The sequence below is a fragment of the Euprymna scolopes genome, chromosome 32 (genome assembly GCF_053919585.1).
Source record: "Euprymna scolopes isolate OS-2025 chromosome 32, ASM5391958v1, whole genome shotgun sequence".
NCBI classification, from domain to species: domain Eukaryota; kingdom Metazoa; phylum Mollusca; class Cephalopoda; order Sepiida; family Sepiolidae; genus Euprymna; species Euprymna scolopes.
Window position 1 is genome coordinate 93,535,452 of NC_136513.1, and position 18,717 is coordinate 93,554,168.

Sequence of the window (18,717 nt, forward strand, 5' to 3'; positions counted from 1 at the left end):
TAACTACAATATTAACTACATTCGAATGAATGTTTCTGTTTAAACCACAAAGTTTACCTTTTCATTTTAAACTTAAAGTCAAGCCTTTATCGCCGTACAACAAGGCCAGGCATATAAATTCAAAAATAAGTTCTTTGATATGACAGGGGCGAGTACAGAATGAATATTCCTGTTTAGAGCACAATTTAAGCATGATACATGACTTGCATTTTAAACTTGAATGCAAACCATTATATATAAAAATAATTTTATAAAATCAATAGTAGGTTTTCTACAGTGTAATGTAGATTAAAATTTATTGTGAACCAAGTCACAGAGGGGAGGCATGTGAAGCTTCCTCCCGGTGCACCTGGATGGGTCCCCAACCAGAGCAGCCAATCAATCGATCTGATTAAAAAATAATCTCGATGACAATAAAAATATAGGAGTGTGAAATATTCGTTGATAAACATTCAATCCCGGGCAACGTCGCGTCTCCCTGATAGTACAGTGATACAATTTCGAATTATTTAGGACTTCTATACGGAATATGCTAATCCCGTGGATTAAATATTCGAAATTGTGTGTAGATTCCAGAGTTTTACAGAAAGATTCTAGAGTTTGGCAAGATACACCTGAAAATGTCGGAGTGTTACATCGACTGAAACGTTGCGAAAATAACACTCGAAATTAGCACAGTAGTCCGGAAAATCCAAATAATACGTGTATGTAGATGAAATGTCACAACTCCTAAGTAATTCGCGATTTTACTTTGAGTTTCGCCCACACTGAGAATTTGACCTTCAGCCTTCAGAAGAGTGTAACTTCGAACTGATTTGACCAAGTACATTATCCACTACGCCCGAGTTCAACAGAAAGATTCCCGAGCTCACAAAATACCCCTAAAGAAGGTCGGAGGTTACATTGACCGAAACTTTGTGCAAATAACATTCAAGATGAGAATAGTAGCCCGAAGAATTCAAATAATATAAATGATCAATTTTCATCTAAAAGATTTAGAAACACGCGTATATACTGTTTGTTTGTTTGTTGGTTTTTTTTTCTGTTTTTTTTTTTTTGTTTTGTTTTGTTTTGTTTTTGTTTTTTTTTTTACCGTTGACAAATCGTACCTAGCCAGTGTTGCTGGGGGAGTAACTTTCTTTTTCTTTTTTCTTTTTTTTTATTTTGTTTTTAAACTTTTATTTCATTAACTATGTCATTTTTTTTTCTTTTTTTTTTTTTTTTTTGTTCTTGTTGCTTTTTTTTTTTTTTTCTTGGATGGGTAGCAGATTATTTTCTGTGAAAATGGTTCCAGTCATTAAGAAATCTATTTTTCTTTAAAATTGGTACGAGCATTAATCAGGCAACTTATTTTTAATCAAACCATGTTTTAGTATAGAAAAGAAATGCAAGAATCATTGTACGTATGAAACAACAATATTTGAATAATTACAAAATACTTTTTATCAAACTTCCGGTTAGCGCCGGATAATGACAGGAGCGCAGAAAGGCTCATTATTATTTATAAAATTAATGAACAACACGGTATACATATAAAATATAGGGTGTTTTTAAAGGCGACGAACTTTAAATTAGCAACTCTATTTTTTTTTTTTAGTTGCAGATTTGGCAACTATCGGTTATTTTGAGTTCAACTTGTTTTGTCAATTCAACAGGAAGAGACTGACACCCGAGCAGCGAATTACAAATGATACGATTAATTTATTGAAGGAAACATTTGATGAACAAATAATTTTACGAAATGAACTCGTCAACTGTTCACCTTGTTTATGCGATTTAGCTTCATTAGATTATTTCCTCATGTTTACGCTGATAAACAAGACACAATAGACCACTTGGAATACCAGCTTCGACGTGTTATTGTCAAACTATAGCCTAATTTAATGCGTAAGTTTTGTGAAAATTGAACCTCTAGATTACGCCATATACGCGGGAACCGCGGAGGCTATATTCTCTAAATTGTATTTAAATTGTGAATTGTATTTTAATAATAAATCCGAAATTAATCTTTGGAATAAACCATATATTCGTATGATAACAATATTTTTCTGTGATTTATTTTAATTTAAAGTTTGCGCCTCTAAAAAGAAAACACTCTTTTAATAACTTATATGCAATGTTTTCGTCGCTGTTAGTATGTGTACGTTTTCAATATTCAAATTCTCTTTCCTGCTTATAATTGTCGGCTTTATTTGAAACGTTACTAATAAATAAAATAAATGGAAGCGATAAAATAAACTTGTAATTGGCCCTAAAATAGCATCAACTACTATTACAATATGGGTTTTCAGATACGGGAGCAAGATTTCTTTGGTTCCTCAATTTTCCCAGGCAACTCCAGGATATGGGTCTTTTATAAATGTTAAATTAAAAAAAAGGATTGTTGTCAGCGTTCGTACGACTTTCTACATTCTGTTAGGTTCCTAGAGCTCAACTCCCCTGCCTTCTCGGCTTTAGTCTTTTTATGAAGACTTTTGGGGGCAAAGCCTCATTGATATGCATATCAAACTACATCCCCCCATATTCCTTAAGGATCATCTCATAACCCCGTGCCCAGATCGGCATCCACATCAACTTCAAACACTGCTAGAAATTAATAGCCTTTCAAGCACCGCTAAACACTACTAGCCTCTCAAACACCGCTAGACTTTACTAACATCTCAAGCACAAAAAGTCAGTCTAATTGTAATTGTCTATTATATGACGAAGATTAGAAAAAGTCTGACTCGAATCATGTAATATTTCTATTTCTCGACGCTCTCAATTTTCTTCCACGCAAATCGAGTAATATTTTCATTTCTCGACGCTTTCAATTTTCGCAAAGTTCAATGCGAATAACTTTAATCTTTCCCTTTCTCGACGCTTTCAATTTTCACAAAGTTCAATGCGAATAACTTTAATCTTTCCCTTTCTCGACGCTTTCAATTTTCACAAAGTTCAATGCGAATAACTTTAATCTTTCCCTTTCTCGACGCTTTCAATTTTCACAAGTTCAACTTTCGTTTCGATTGCATCGACTTTATATTTCTTGCCGAAATAGCTTGCAATAAATTTTTAAAAAATGGTCAGCGTTCGTACGACTTTCTACATTACCACCTGTTCAGTTCGGTTCCAAGAACTCGACTTCCCTGCCTTCTAAACTTTAGTTTTTTATAACGTCTTTTTGGACACGAGGCCTCATTGATATACAAATCAATGCATATCAAACTACGAAATGTATTAATTCAATCTATATTCTATTTTTCAGAATATCTTCTTGAATATACTAACGAAAGCCACTTGTATTTAAAAGGCCAAATGATGTTGATAAAGGAGTGGGATTGCCTTATGTTCCTCGGCACTCCAGTGTAAGTATTAAGCCTCTTTGGCGATCATCTTTTATGCGCAAACTATTTTCAATTTTTAAAGAATACCGGCTGTATATACCCGGCGTTGCCCGGTCGAAACATATTGCTGCGTAAGGGCATTAGTCATACTATTCAAGAACCTAACTTGTTACGAAAAGTAACCACATGTTGGATTTAAGGAAATATAAAACACACCCATCTTGGTCTATGAAAATCAAACATCAAGTAACTGATTGTTTAAACAGGAAATAACTCTCATACTTTAAATACAAAAGTTTATTTCCGGTTTTAAACGTAACTGTTGTCAGCTATTAATAAATTAAATACAGACAGGAATTCGATTTTATTATAATAGACTAGCTGTATATATCTGACGCCGCCCCATTGAAACATATTGCCGGAGGCGCGATTAGTCAAATACTATTTAAGATACTTCGAATATTTTAATTCGTTACGAAAAGTGAACCACATGTTGTATTTAGCGAAGCATAAAACTCATCCATCTTGGTCTATGAAAATCAAACGCGAAGTAAGTTTTATAGCTTAAATGGGAAATAACTCTCATAGCTTAAATGGGAAATAACTCTCATAGGTTAAATAAATAAGCTTACTTTCGGTTTTAAATGCAACATATTGAGCAATCAAAAAACAAAAGAAAATAAATTAAATTAAAAATTAAATTAAAAATTAAATGAAATAAATCAACTTTAATAATATTTCTAAACGGAACTTATTAAAAAGAATCAAAACTATATATATATATATATATATATATATATATATATATATATATATATACACGTAAGAAATTCACAAGCCACTCCTTATCTGTGCCTAAATCAAAACGTAGATTCCATGAACAAAGCTTCTTTCTTAGAACTGCACGCCTGTGGAACTCTGTTCCGCTTGCCTGTTTCCCTCCCGACTTCAACCTGGATGTCTTAATGTCCAACACAAACAAATTCCTGATTAACCGCCCCCTTAAGGAATGACACTTTATCAATTCTCCAATACTATTACTACACTATCCCATTGATTACTGTACACACAATAACCCTTATCCCCGAGTGGCCCCTGGGCCTTGATAAGTGGTGAACTGCATGTAAAAAAAAAAAAGCCACAATGTAAAACCCTATTCCTGTATTTCCGTCGACAGGTGGGGGTAACATTTTAAAAATAAAACAATTTACATAATTTATGTTTTGTTTGTGAATACTTTGTATAAGTTTGTGTTATTTCTATCATTTCAGAATGAAGTCTTTGGACGGCATGTTTCAAACTGGACTGTTCATTAATGATCTCAGTATGCATGATTGCAGTCGAGATTTGGTTTTGGCGGGACATCAACAGTCAGCAGAATTGAAACTTGCTTTGGATCAGGTAACAACTTGACGCACACATTCTTTATGCATAGCTGCTCTATCTCCGGTATAGAGCAGTTTATTCTCGCACAACCTATTTGTATACGAACGCACGTATACGGATACACATTGCTGTAGTGAGCTGCTCTATTATATTGAGCACTTTTTTCAATCAGAAATTGTTTCATATGAATGCAAATATATAGATGTACATCCCTCTACATAGCTGCTCTATCTCCGGTATAGAGCAGTTTATTCTCGCACAACCTATTTGTATACGAACGCACGTATACGGATACACATTGCTGTAGTAAGCTGCTCTATTATATTGAGCACTTTTTTCAATCCGAAATTGTTTCATATGAATGCAAATATATAGATGTACATCTCTCTACATAGCTGCTCTATCTCCGGTATAGAGCAGTTTATTCTCGCACAACCTATTTGTATACGAACGCACGTATACGGATACACATTGCTGTAGTAAGCTGCTCTATTATATTGAGCACTTTTTTCAATCCGAAATTGTTTCATATGAATGCAAATATATAGATGTACAACCCTCTACATAGCTGCTCTATCTCCGGTATAGAGCAGTTTATTCTCGCACAACCTATTTGTATACGAACGCACGTATACGGATACACATTGCTGTAGTGAGCTGCTCTATTATATTGAGCACTTTTTTCAATCAGAAATCGTTTCATATGAATGCAAATATATAGATGTACATCCCTCTACATAGCTGCTCTATCTCCGGTATAGAGCAGTTTATTCTCGCACAACCTATTTGTATACGAACGCTCGTATACGGATACACATTGCTGTAGTAAGCTGCTCTATTATATTGAGCACTTTTTTCAATCAGAAATCTTTTCATATGAATGCAAATATATAGATGTACATCCCTCTACATAGCTGCTCTATCTCCGGTATAGAGCAGTTTATTCTCGGATAACCTATTTGTATACGAACGCACGTATACGGATACACATTGCTGTAGTAAGCTGCTCTATTATATTGAGCACTTTTTTCAATCAGAAATCGTTTCATATGAATGCAAATATATAGATGTACAACCCTCTACATAGCTGCTCTATCTCCGGTATAGAGCAGTTTATTCTCGCACAACCTATTTGTATACGAACGCACGTATACGGATACACATTGCTGTAGTGAGCTGCTCTATTATATTGAGCACTTTTTTCAATCCGAAATTGTTTCATATGAATGCAAATATATAGATGTACAACCCTCTACATAGCTGCTCTATCTCTGGTATAGAGCAGTTTATTCTCACACAACCTATTTGTATACGAACGCACGTATACGGATACACATTGCTGTAGTGAGCTGCTCTATTATATTGAGCACTTCTTTCAATCAGAAATTGTTTCATATGAATGCAAATATATAGATGTACATCCCTCTACATAGCTGCTCTATCTCCGGTATAGAGCAGTTTATTCTCGCACAACCTATTTGTATACGAACGCACGTATACGGATACACATTGCTGTAGTAAGCTGCTCTATTATCTTGAGCACTATTTTCAATCAGAAATTGTTTCATATGAATGCAAATATATAGATGTACATCCCTTTACATAGCTGCTCTATCTCCGGTATAGAGCAGTTTATTCTCGCACAACCTATTTGTATACGAACGCACGTATACGGATACACATTGCTATAGTGAGCTGCTCTATTATATTGAGCACTTTTTTCAATCCGAAATTGTTTCATATGAATGCAAATATATAGATGTACATCCCTCTACATAGCTGCTCTATCTCTGGTATAGAGCAGTTTATTCTCACACAACCTATTTGTATACGAACGCACGTATACGGATACACATTGCTGTAGTAAGCTGCTCTATTATATTGAGCACTTTTTTCAATCAGAAATCTTTTCATATGAATGCAAATATATAGATGTACAACCCTCTACATAGCTGCTCTATCTCCGGTATAGAGCAGTTTATTCTCGCACAACCTATTTGTATACGAACGCACGTATACGGATACACATTGCTATAGTAAGCTGCTCTATTATATTGAGCACTTTTTTCAATCCGAAATTGTTTCATATGAATGCAAATATATAGATGTACATCCCTCTACATAGCTGCTCTATCTCCGGTATAGAGCAGTTTATTCCTGCACAACCTATTCGTATACGAACGCACGTATACGGATGCACATTGCTGTAGTAAGCTGCTCTATTATATTGAGCACTTTTTTCAATCCGAAATTGTTTCATATGAATGCAAATATATAGATGTACATCCCTCTACATAGATGCTCTATCTCCGGTATAGAGCAGTTTATTCTCACACAACCTATTTGTATACGAACGCACGTATACGGATACACATTGCTGTAGTAAGCTGCTCTATTATCTTGAGCACTATTTTCAATCCGAAATTGTTTCATATGAATGCAAATATATAGATGTACAACCCTCTACATAGCTGCTCTATCTCCGGTATAGAGCAGTTTATTCTCGCACAACCTATTTGTATACGAACGCACGTATACGGATACACATTGCTGTAGTGAGCTGCTCTATTATATTGGGCACTTTTTTCAATCCGAAAGTGTTTCATATGAATGCAAATATATAGATGTACATCCCTCTACATAGTTGCTCTATCTCCGGTATAGAGCAGTTTATTCTCGCACAACCTATTTGTATACGAACGCACGTATACGGATACACATTGCTGTAGTAAGCTGCTCTATTATCTTGAGCACTATTTTCAATCCGAAATTGTTTCATATGAATGCAAATATATAGATGTACAACCCTCTACATAGCTGCTCTATCTCCGGTATAGAGCAGTTTATTCTCGCACAACCTATTTGTATACGAACGCACGTATACGGATACACATTGCTGTAGTAAGCTGCTCTATTATCTTGAGCACTATTTTCAATCCGAAATTGTTTCATATGAATGCAAATATATAGATGTACAACCCTCTACATAGCTGCTCTATCTCTGGTATAGAGCAGTTTATTCTCGCACAACCTATTTGTATACGAACGCACGTATACGGATACACATTGCTGTAGTAAGCTGCTCTATTATATTGAGCACTTTTTTCAATCAGAAATTGTTTCATGTGAATGCAAATATATAGATGTACAACCCTCTACATAGCTGCTCTATCTCCGGTATAGAGCAGTTTATTCTCGCACAACCTATTTGTATACGAACGCACGTATACGGATACACATTGCTGTAGTGAGCTGCTCTATTATATTGAGCACTTTTTTCAATCCGAAATTGTTTCATATGAATGCAAATATATAGATGTACATCCCTCTACATAGCTGCTCTATCTCCGGTATAGAGCAGTTTATTCTCGCACAACCTATTTGTATACGAACGCACGTATACGGATACACATTGCTGTAGTAAGCTGCTCTATTATCTTGAGCACTATTTTCAATCCGAAATTGTTTCATATGAATGCAAATATATAGATGTACAACCCTCTACATAGCTGCTCTATCTCCGGTATAGAGCAGTTTATTCTCGCACAACCTATTTGTATACGAACACACGTATACGGATACACATTGCTGTAGTAAGCTGCTCTATTATCTTGAGCACTATTTTCAATCCGAAATTGTTTCATATGAATGCAAATATATAGATGTACAACCCTCTACATAGCTGCTCTATCTCTGGTATAGAGCAGTTTATTCTCGCACAACCTATTTGTATACGAACGCACGTATACGGATACACATTGCTGTAGTAAGCTGCTCTATTATATTGAGCACTTTTTTCAATCCGAAATTGTTTCATATGAATGCAAATATATAGATGTACATCCCTCTACATAGCTGCTCTATCTCCAGTATAGAGCAGTTTATTCTCGCACAACCTATTTGTATACGAACGCACGTATACGGATACACATTGCTGTAGTAAGCTGCTCTATTATATTGAGCACTTTTTTCAATCAGAAATTGTTTCATATGAATGCAAATATATAGATGTACATCCCTCTACATAGGTGCTCTATCTCTGGTATAGAGCAGTTTATTCTCGCACAACCTATTTGTATACGAACGCACGTATACGGATACACATTGCTGTAGTGAGCTGCTCTATTATATTGAGCACTTTTTTCAATCAGAAATTGTTTCATATGAATGCAAATATATAGATGTACATCCCTCTACATAGGTGCTCTATCTCCGGTATAGAGCAGTTTATTCTCGCACAACCTATTTGTATACGAACGCACGTATACGGATACACATTGCTGTAGTGAGCTGCTCTATTATATTGAGCACTTTTTTCAATCAGAAATTGTTTCATATGAATGCAAATATATAGATGTACATCCCTCTACATAGCTGCTCTATCTCTGGTATGGAGCAGTTTATTCTCGCACAACCTATTTGTATACGAACGCACGTATACGGATACACATTGCTGTAGTAAGCTGCTCTATTATATTGAGCACTTTTTTCAATCAGAAATCTTTTCATATGAATGCAAATATATAGATGTACATCCCTCTACATAGCTGCTCTATCTCTGGTATAGAGCAGTTTATTCTCGCACAACCTATTTGTATACGAACGCACGTATACGGATACACATTGCTGTAGTGAGCTGCTCTATTATATTGAGCACTTTTTTCAATCAGAAATTGTTTCATATGAATGCAAATATATAGATGTACATCCCTCTACATAGGTGCTCTATCTCCGGTATAGAGCAGTTTATTCTCGCACAACCTATTTGTATACGAACGCACGTATACGGATACACATTGCTGTAGTGAGCTGCTCTATTATATTGAGCACTTTTTTCAATCAGAAATTGTTTCATATGAATGCAAATATATAGATGTACATCCCTCTACATAGCTGCTCTATCTCTGGTATGGAGCAGTTTATTCTCGCACAACCTATTTGTATACGAACGCACGTATACGGATACACATTGCTGTAGTAAGCTGCTCTATTATATTGAGCACTTTTTTCAATCAGAAATCTTTTCATATGAATGCAAATATATAGATGTACATCCCTCTACATAGCTGCTCTATCTCCGGTATAGAGCAGTTTATTCCTGCACAACCTATTCGTATACGAACGCACGTATACGGATGCACATTGCTGTAGTAAGCTGCTCTATTATATTGAGCACTTTTTTCAATCAGAAATTGTTTCATATGAATGCAAATATATAGATGTACATCCCTCTACATAGATGCTCTATCTCCGGTATAGAGCAGTTTATTCTCACACAACCTATTTGTATACGAACGCACGTATACGGATACACATTGCTGTAGTAAGCTGCTCTATTATCTTGAGCACTATTTTCAATCAGAAATTGTTTCATATGAATGCAAATATATAGATGTACAACCCTCTACATAGCTGCTCTATCTCCGGTATAGAGCAGTTTATTCTCGCACAACCTATTTGTATACGAACGCACGTATACGGATACACATTGCTGTAGTGAGCTGCTCTATTATATTGAGCACTTTTTTCAATCCGAAATTGTTTCATATGAATGCAAATATATAGATGTACATCCCTCTACATAGCTGCTCTATCTCCGGTATAGAGCAGTTTATTCTCGCACAACCTATTTGTATACGAACGCACGTATACGGATACACATTGCTGTAGTAAGCTGCTCTATTATATTGAGCACTTTTTTCAATCAGAAATTGTTTCATATGAATGCAAATATATAGATGTACAACCCTCTACATAGCTGCTCTATCTCTGGTATAGAGCAGTTTATTCTCGCACAACCTATTTGTATACGAACGCACGTATACGGATACACATTGCTGTAGTGAGCTACTCTATTATATTGAGCACTTTTTTCAATCCGAAATTGTTTCATATGAATGAAAATATATAGATGTACATCCCTCTACATAGCTGCTCTATCTCCGGTATAGAGCAGTTTATTCTCGCACAACCTATTTGTATACGAACGCACGTATACGGATACACATTGCTGTAGTGAGCTGCTCTATTATATTGAGCACTTTTTTCAATCCGAAATTGTTTCATATGAATGCAAATATATAGATGTACATCCCTCTACATAGCTGCTCTATCTCCGGTATAGAGCAGTTTATTCTCGCACAACCTATTTGTATACGAACGCACGTATACGGATACACATTGCTGTAGTAAGCTGCTCTATTATATTGAGCACTTTTTTCAATAAGAAATTGTTTCATATGAATGCAAATATATAAATGTACAACCCTCCACATAGCTGCTCTGTTTCTTACATTTAGCAGGGGGGGGGGTTCAATCAGAAATTGTTTCATATGAACGCACGTAATATACAAGTACCTATTTACAATGTCTCCCCACGGGACAGAGTTAGACACCAGGGTTGGTTTTTTAATGTGGAGAAAAGGTACAAAAATAAAAAAAAAATTGTCTCAGTCGTGAAGGACTGTTCCTCCACCCAAAGAGAAGAAGAAATGGAAGTGCAGCATCTGAAGAACAGATGGTATTTATTTGCTCCCCCACTGAGCAAATTAGGCACAAGGCCGTTTTTAATGTGAGGTAAAAACCAGCTCCTCTAAAAGTAGGCAAAAAGGGGGCACTCTGGTTACCAAAAATAATAATTGTCCCAGTATAGAGGGTTTCCCCTCCATTGACTGGTACAAATTATCTTAAGTGCAGCATCTGCCGGAACAGATACTACACTTTGATCTTGGCCAAGATTCCTTTAAATAGCTGCTCTATTTCAAATATTAAGCACTTTTTCCTGGACGAACTCCTTTTTTTATGAATGCGCGTATACGAATACTGATCTCTATATTTGCTCTATTTTTACTATCCAGCACTTCCATTTAACAGAACTCGTTGTATATGTTGTCACGATGTCTGTACACGTTTTTTTTCATGTTTTCTTTTCTCTCTCTCTCTCTCTCTCTCTCTCTCTCTCTCTCTCTCTCTCTCTCTCTCTCTCTCTCTTTTGTTTTTTGTTTTTTTTTTTTGCTAATGTAGATTTTCTAATAAGATATTTCATAATTAATGTTCAACCTGTATGGATAAAACGCGCCTTATGTCTGTAACCACGTGCACGAACTGTTCCGTTTCAGGTTAGTTTACTGTAATCAAGTCGTGGTTACCCGTTCTTTTACCCTCGAGTAAATTGGAAAACATTTTCACGATATCTGAAGTTTACGTTCGCGTCAAAATCGTTTAAATAAAGTATGTCAAAATGGACGCTTACGTAAGGTGGGAATGTGATGATGCGGAAATTATAAACGGATTTTTTTGGAAGAAACGTCCTATCAATCTGCGTGTTTAGCACTGGTTGAAAAAAACATTTGAAACTTAAACGTGACAGACCAAAGAAAACACTCCTATTTACTTGCCTCCCCACGAGGACAAAGTTAGATACAAGGTCGGTTTTTATGTGGGGGGAAACTAGCTCCTCAAAAAAGGACACACTTGATAGAAACAAAAATTAAAATTGCCTCCGTCATGAAGGATTTCTCCTCCACTGACCGAGGACAGAAAAAGTGAAGTGTAGCATCAGAACAGATACTACACTGTGATCTTGGTCCGAAATGTGACAAAGCAACGAAAATGTTATTTAAAACTTAAACGTTCCAGACCAACAAAAATGATATTTAAAACTTAAACGTGACAGACTAACGAAAATGATATTTAAAACTTAGACGTGACGAACCAACGAAAATGATATTTTAAACTTAACAGATGACGAAAATGTTATTTAAAATTTTGAGCGTGACAGACTGACGAAAATTTTATTTGAAAGTTAAGCGGTACAGACAAGCAAAACATAATTTAAAACTTAACTGTGACAGACTGACGAAAATGCTATTTCAAACTTAAGCGTGAGAGATTAAAAAAAAAATGTTACTTTAAACTTAATCGTGACAGACTGAGGAAAATGCTATTTGAAACTTAAGATTGATAAACCAGCGAAAATTTTATTTCACACTTAAACATGACAGACCAACAAAAATACTATTTCACATTTAAACATTTCAGATGAACTGATAATAGTTATTTAGTTTTTAATAAAGGTATCCAATAGATTATTTTTTACTGAACTTAAGGGCGAGAAAGAGTCACATAGGGTGGTCGCTAGAAAAGCGGGAAATTTATCAAACAACGATTTATTTTTACAAGGATTAATTTTTACAATTTTGCTCCCGTCCATGATGTGGGTATCAAAATCTAAATCGAATAAATAAACAAGATGTAATGAAATCAATATGCAGATTGTACACCCATTCCATAACAAAAGAACTTATCAAAAAAATAGCAATCACGCATTCTATTCATGACCTTTAAATTTCCCGCTTTTCTAGCGTAAATGAGGACAATAGTCCGAAGAAAAAAATGTAAATAGTCATAAGTACTTCATCCTTAAATTTCAGTCAAAGGCACATCATCGTTGAACCATATACATAAAAAAAAGCAGGACGGCACATTGGCCGAAATGTCGTAGAAATATAAAGTCAAATAACTGAATGATTGTTTACTTCATTTATTTTTTTCTTGTTGTTAAACATAATTTATTGACGTATGTCTCGATGCGTCATCTCATTTTAAAAATCTAGGTGAATAAAAATACTCCAAGTATCACAGTAGTGATATATTGGAAGGTACTGTGGATGCTTGATGGTATAGTGCAGGTTTACTGGTATAATGGAAGGTGCTGTGGAGATTTCGTGGCATAGTGGAAGGTGCTATGGAGATTTCGTGGCAGAGTGAAAGGTGCTATGGGGGTTGATAGTATAATAGAAGATTCTCTGGAAGTTTTGGTGGTATAGTGGAAGCTGCTATAGAAGTTTGGTGGCATAGTGAAAGGTGCTATCAAGTTTTGGTGGTATAGTGGAAGCTGCTATAGAAGTTTGGGGGCATAGTGAAAGGTGCTATCAAGTTTTGGTGGTATGTGAAAGGTGCTATAGGAGTTTGGTGGCATGATGAAAGGTGCTATCAAGTGTTGGTGGTATAGTGAAAGGTGCTATGAAGTTTTGGTGGTATAGTAGAAGGTGCTTTAGGAATTTGGTGGCATAGTGAAAGGTGCTATGAAGTTTTGGTGGTATAGTAAAAGGTGCTATGAAGTTTTGATGGTATAGTGGGAGGTGCTCTGGAGATTTGGTTGTATAGTGAAAGGTGCTATGGAAGTTTGGTGGTATAATTGTTTATGCTATGAAGGTTTATTGATATAGTTGGGCGTACTATGAAGGTTTGGTAGTGTAATGGAAGAATCTACTGAGGTTTGGTAGTAGAGTGGCGTGGTGGGGAGGGATAAAAGTAAATGAATAATTTGTGATATCCAAAAATCATCAACATTCCATTAAAGTAAGCCTAGCATTTTGGAAAAAGCAGAATTTTTCTGGCATAGATCGACAGGCGAAAAAGAAGGTCTAGTGCATTCAATAGAAGGAAATTATTTAAGTATGGATTTTTTTTTCCTGGGGAATCACGTAGTATTTGTCGGGTAATGAGAAACACAGGTTGAACCCGAAAAACACGAAAAATTTCAATTACTGGCGTCGTTTTCTCTTTTTCATGTCAAAATGAAGAATGTCTTCAAGTAAATGTCATTTATGAGCGACGGCTGCAATAATGAGTTTTCAAAATCACGGAAATTTCACGATAAATAAAGCGATGTTTAAAACAATAATAACAACCCTTCAAATCCACTCGACAAGACTAATGTATTCTACAACCCTTTTCAACCAACGATTGACATGATAAATAAAACGATCGACATGATAAATAAAACGATTGACATGATAAATAAAACTCTACTTAAGAGCTCATCTTTCAAACTCCTCAACCTAACAGTCACATTCAACATGATTTGTAACAACTACATTGGGGAAATGGCTGCTGCAAAGAAAGTAGGATTCTTCTACTGTGCCAGAAAATAACTCACGCCAGATAACATGCTATATCTTTACAAAGCCACAATTCTGCCCATCCATAGAGTATTGTTACCACATGTAGGGGTGGGGCATCTACTTCTAGTCTCTCCTACTTAGACAAGGTCAAAAAAGAGTCTCAAATCTGATAGGTTATATTGTTAGCCAAGCTAGACTTTAGAATTCCTTTCCTGTTTCTTGCTTCCTTGACTGTACTAAACTGCAAAAGTTTAAATGTAATGTGAACAGACATCTCTCTGCTCAACACCCCACAGAACCCTGTTAGATATGATCCCAAATAGTAGCCCCTTACGCTCCAAGTGGCAATGCGCCTTATCTGAAATGCAAACGAGTAAAAGAAAAAAAAAGTTCACTTATTTGTAAATATGATTTCTTATTTTTAATATAATAAGATGAGGCAGACAACCGATGGCTTAGATTAAAAACACGGACGAAGTCGTCTTTACTCGAAGCCACATAATTAAAAATGAATATCAAAACAACTGAAAAGAATCATTTGAAATGTAATTGAAATAAATTGGCAATCATAACATTCCTTTCGCATAATAATAATGAACAACGATAAATATGACTTCATCAAATGTCTGAAAAGGGGTCAAATCATGAATTAACAATATTGTTTCGGAATTTTAAGACATAAGGATTGACGTAGAATGACAAAATTTTAGTATTTTACAACCGGGCAACGCTGGGCGGCCTGCTAGTATATATATATTTAAAAGTGACCTTGTCTGTCTGAGGAAGGTCTCTACCAAACTACTCTTTCAATTTTTGGTTTACCGACTTGAAACTTTATATATATATATATATATATATATATATATATATATATATATATATATATATATATAGGGATTCGGAACTGGGGAACATATTAGTTTGGTTTTTAGTCGGTAAAAATAGCTGCTAAGTGTCAAAATTAAAAAATTGGAACTTGGCAGGCTTAAGTCGCTTTAAAAGTGTTTCTCTATGCATGCGATTCTTGCTGATGGTACCCAAGTCATTTTTTTAACTTCTGTAATCACGACTATATACTGGATACAATACTCGGTAGAGAACTTACTCTATAATAATAATAACTACACAATTCGCATAAATTAAAATATCATATTTAAGCGTATTTTACGACAGGGCACCGCCAAGCGGCTTGCTGTTGAATTAATGTACACAAGATAAATGTGAGATGTGAGACGGAGAATTATAATAAAAGGGAAAGAAAGAAAGAAAGAAAGAAAGAACAAATACAACAAAATGTGAACGAAAGAGAAACAAAACTACTGAACGGAGGAGAACGACAGAGTAAAAGAGAGAAAGAAAGAAAAAAGAAAGAAAGAAAATATAATGATACGCAAAGGGGTGTAGTAAAAAAACGAAAAAATAAAGGAAAAAGCAAACAAGAATATATAACTCATGTATAGATAGATAGATAGATAGATAGATAGATAGATAGATAGATAATGGATAGATAGATAGATAGATAGATATAACTGGCGTACAGAGAAGGACAGAGAGAGAAAAGAGAGAAGAAAAGAGAGAAAAATAGATAGATGAGGTAGGATGTAGCTAAGATTATTTGTTCACGCCAATCGTTTTATAGAAAAACCAATCGAAAACAATCGAAATCAACAAATTTCATTTGATCAACTGTAAGTTTTTTTGTTTTTTTTTTAAATAAATTGCTCAATATCCCCTCAAAAAGACATTCACACAAAAATATCACACTTTTTGGATCAAAAGTGAATCGGCCGACAGGTGGCGTCCTCAGCCGACAGGTGGCGTCCTCAGCCGACAGGTGGCGTCTTCCTCTGAGATGTTTAAACGACTTGAACAGTTTTTGGTTTTAATATATGTCATCTCATGAATTTATTACTAAGTGAAAATTTCGAACGGAACTAAATAGTATGTATGTATGCATGTATGTATGTATGTATGTATGTATGTATGTATTATTATTATTATTATTATTATTATTATTATTATTATTATTATTATTATTGTTGTTGTTGTTGTTGTTGTTGTTGTTGTTTTATCATCATTTACTCATTAGGAGTTTCTCTTTAAGAAAACCCTGTGGTGTTCTCTGGAGTCTTGAGTGACTGCAAGTCTCTCCAGATTTTTAGCATTCTCCACCTTTTTTGTAACCTTTGCAGATGAATTAGCGTTATTGCAACAGCTGTTTACCATTGATTTCTCCTGGCAACGATCATCGGTCTTCATTGGAATTTGGATGGCAATAAGCATCCCAAGTTCCCAGTCCTCTTCGAACTCATCCAGCGGAAGTCTGGCTAGTGCTTTCTCTCCTCGTGTCTTTCCTTCCTCCTCGACCCTCTTCAACTCTTTGGTGTGTTGCCTGTTGGTGCCAATCCCCTCCCTCTTTTATTTATTTTTTTTTTTTTGGTTTTGATATGAGTGGGTGATGGATTAGCTAACAATTATAGTTTCAGTTTTCTTGATTCCATGTGGTGCTTCTTTGTGTTTTAGATCCGTAGCAGTTTCTATATGTCCGCCTTGCGCCTTTGGCCAATCTGTATTAGTCTCCGCATTCAAGGGTTTTCCTTAATATTTCAGCTGTTTTCATTATTGCTATCCGTTGTATCTTCTCAGCCATCCATCTGATTCCAATTTCTCCCATACTTTTTCGAAGTTTTTTTTTTTTTTTGGTAATGTTTCTTGTGCTCTTCCTCTTCTTCTTCTTATTATTATTATTAGTAGTAGTAGTAGCATTAGTAGTAGTAGTAGTAGTAGTAGCATCATCATCATCATCATCATCATCATCATCATTATTATTATTATTATTATTATTATTATTGGGTCGCATGGAGCTTTCACACGAGTCAGCAAACGATCTGATTGGAGACCTGTGGTGTTCTCTGGAAGCTGAGTGACAACAAGTCTCCCCAGACGTTCAGCTCTCTCCTCCTCCTTCGATAGCATTTGCAAATAAATTTGCATCATCGCAACAGCCTCTTACCATTGATTTCTCGCTGGCAGTGGGCATTGGTTTATAATTAAAATTATATATATATAAAATTAGCTCCATGTCCAAGTAACATATATCTAAAATTTTAAATGTTTAAGCCCAAAATTGGCGGAAGAGTTTGGTAGAGTTCTCAAAAGTCAAATCATTGAACTTTGACCCCTTGACAGCCAAACTTTTGACCGAAAATCGATTTAAAAGATTTTCCCAAATCTTAATATCTTTTATGTCAAATCTTGAGTCTGTAGACCGAAAATTGCCAGAGTCATTTGGTAGGGAAGTGTACACACACACATATTTTCACTTTTATAGATATATAGATATATATATATATATATATATATATATATATATATATATATATATATAGATATATATATATATATATATATATATATAGATATATATAGATATATATACTAGCAGGCCGCTCGGCGTTACCGGTCGTAAAATACATATAAATATGATTATATTTATGCGGGTTTCGTATTTATTATTATAGTGTCAATATTCTATTTATTATTATATTGTACCCAATATATACTAATGATTTCAAAAGTTAAAAAATATATATAACTATGATTTGGGTGAATCGAAACCAAAACTTGACACAGACAAGTGTGACAGGCCAACGAAAATATTATTTTAAAATCAAGGGTGACAGACCAATAAAATTGTCGTTTCGTGTAATGCCCAAAATTAGATTAAGTATGCTAGCGATAAACGCGACAGATCAACGAAAATGTTATTTCAAACAAAACACGGTATCTAAATATTGGTAAACGGTCCGATCACTGCAGCAACTAATTCGTTAGATACAAGAACTATTTAGTTCTTTTTTAAAGCATGCTTTGTCGTCACAACCTGCTACGGATACCTGGTAAATCTAAACTTTTAAATTTGGAATATAATTGTCAGTTATAATCAGCTAACGTACTTCCTAACTTCCGGTGTACCGTTACCGGAAGCAGTGACAAAAGCAAATCAGTTTCTTCGCTTTTTTCTCCCATGCCTATATCTCCTTTGTGTATTTACTCCTTTTTTATTACGTTTTTCGGATCGTTTTTTTTTTTTTGTT

General features: G+C 35.0%; 1 protein-coding gene across 12 annotated transcripts in view; it reads left to right on the top strand.

Annotated features, from left to right (window-relative positions):
* LOC145256500 (soluble guanylate cyclase 88E-like) overlaps positions 1–18,717 on the top strand; it is a 957,444-nt gene that overhangs the window by 842,196 nt on the left and 96,531 nt on the right. For all 12 annotated transcript variants that reach the window (XM_080115458.1, XM_080115459.1, XM_080115465.1 and 9 more), the window contains 2 exons: positions 3,248–3,347; positions 4,598–4,727. In XM_080115458.1, coding sequence (XP_079971584.1) covers positions 3,248–3,347; positions 4,598–4,727 — 230 coding nt within the window. The remainder of the gene's footprint in view (positions 1–3,247; positions 3,348–4,597; positions 4,728–18,717) is intronic.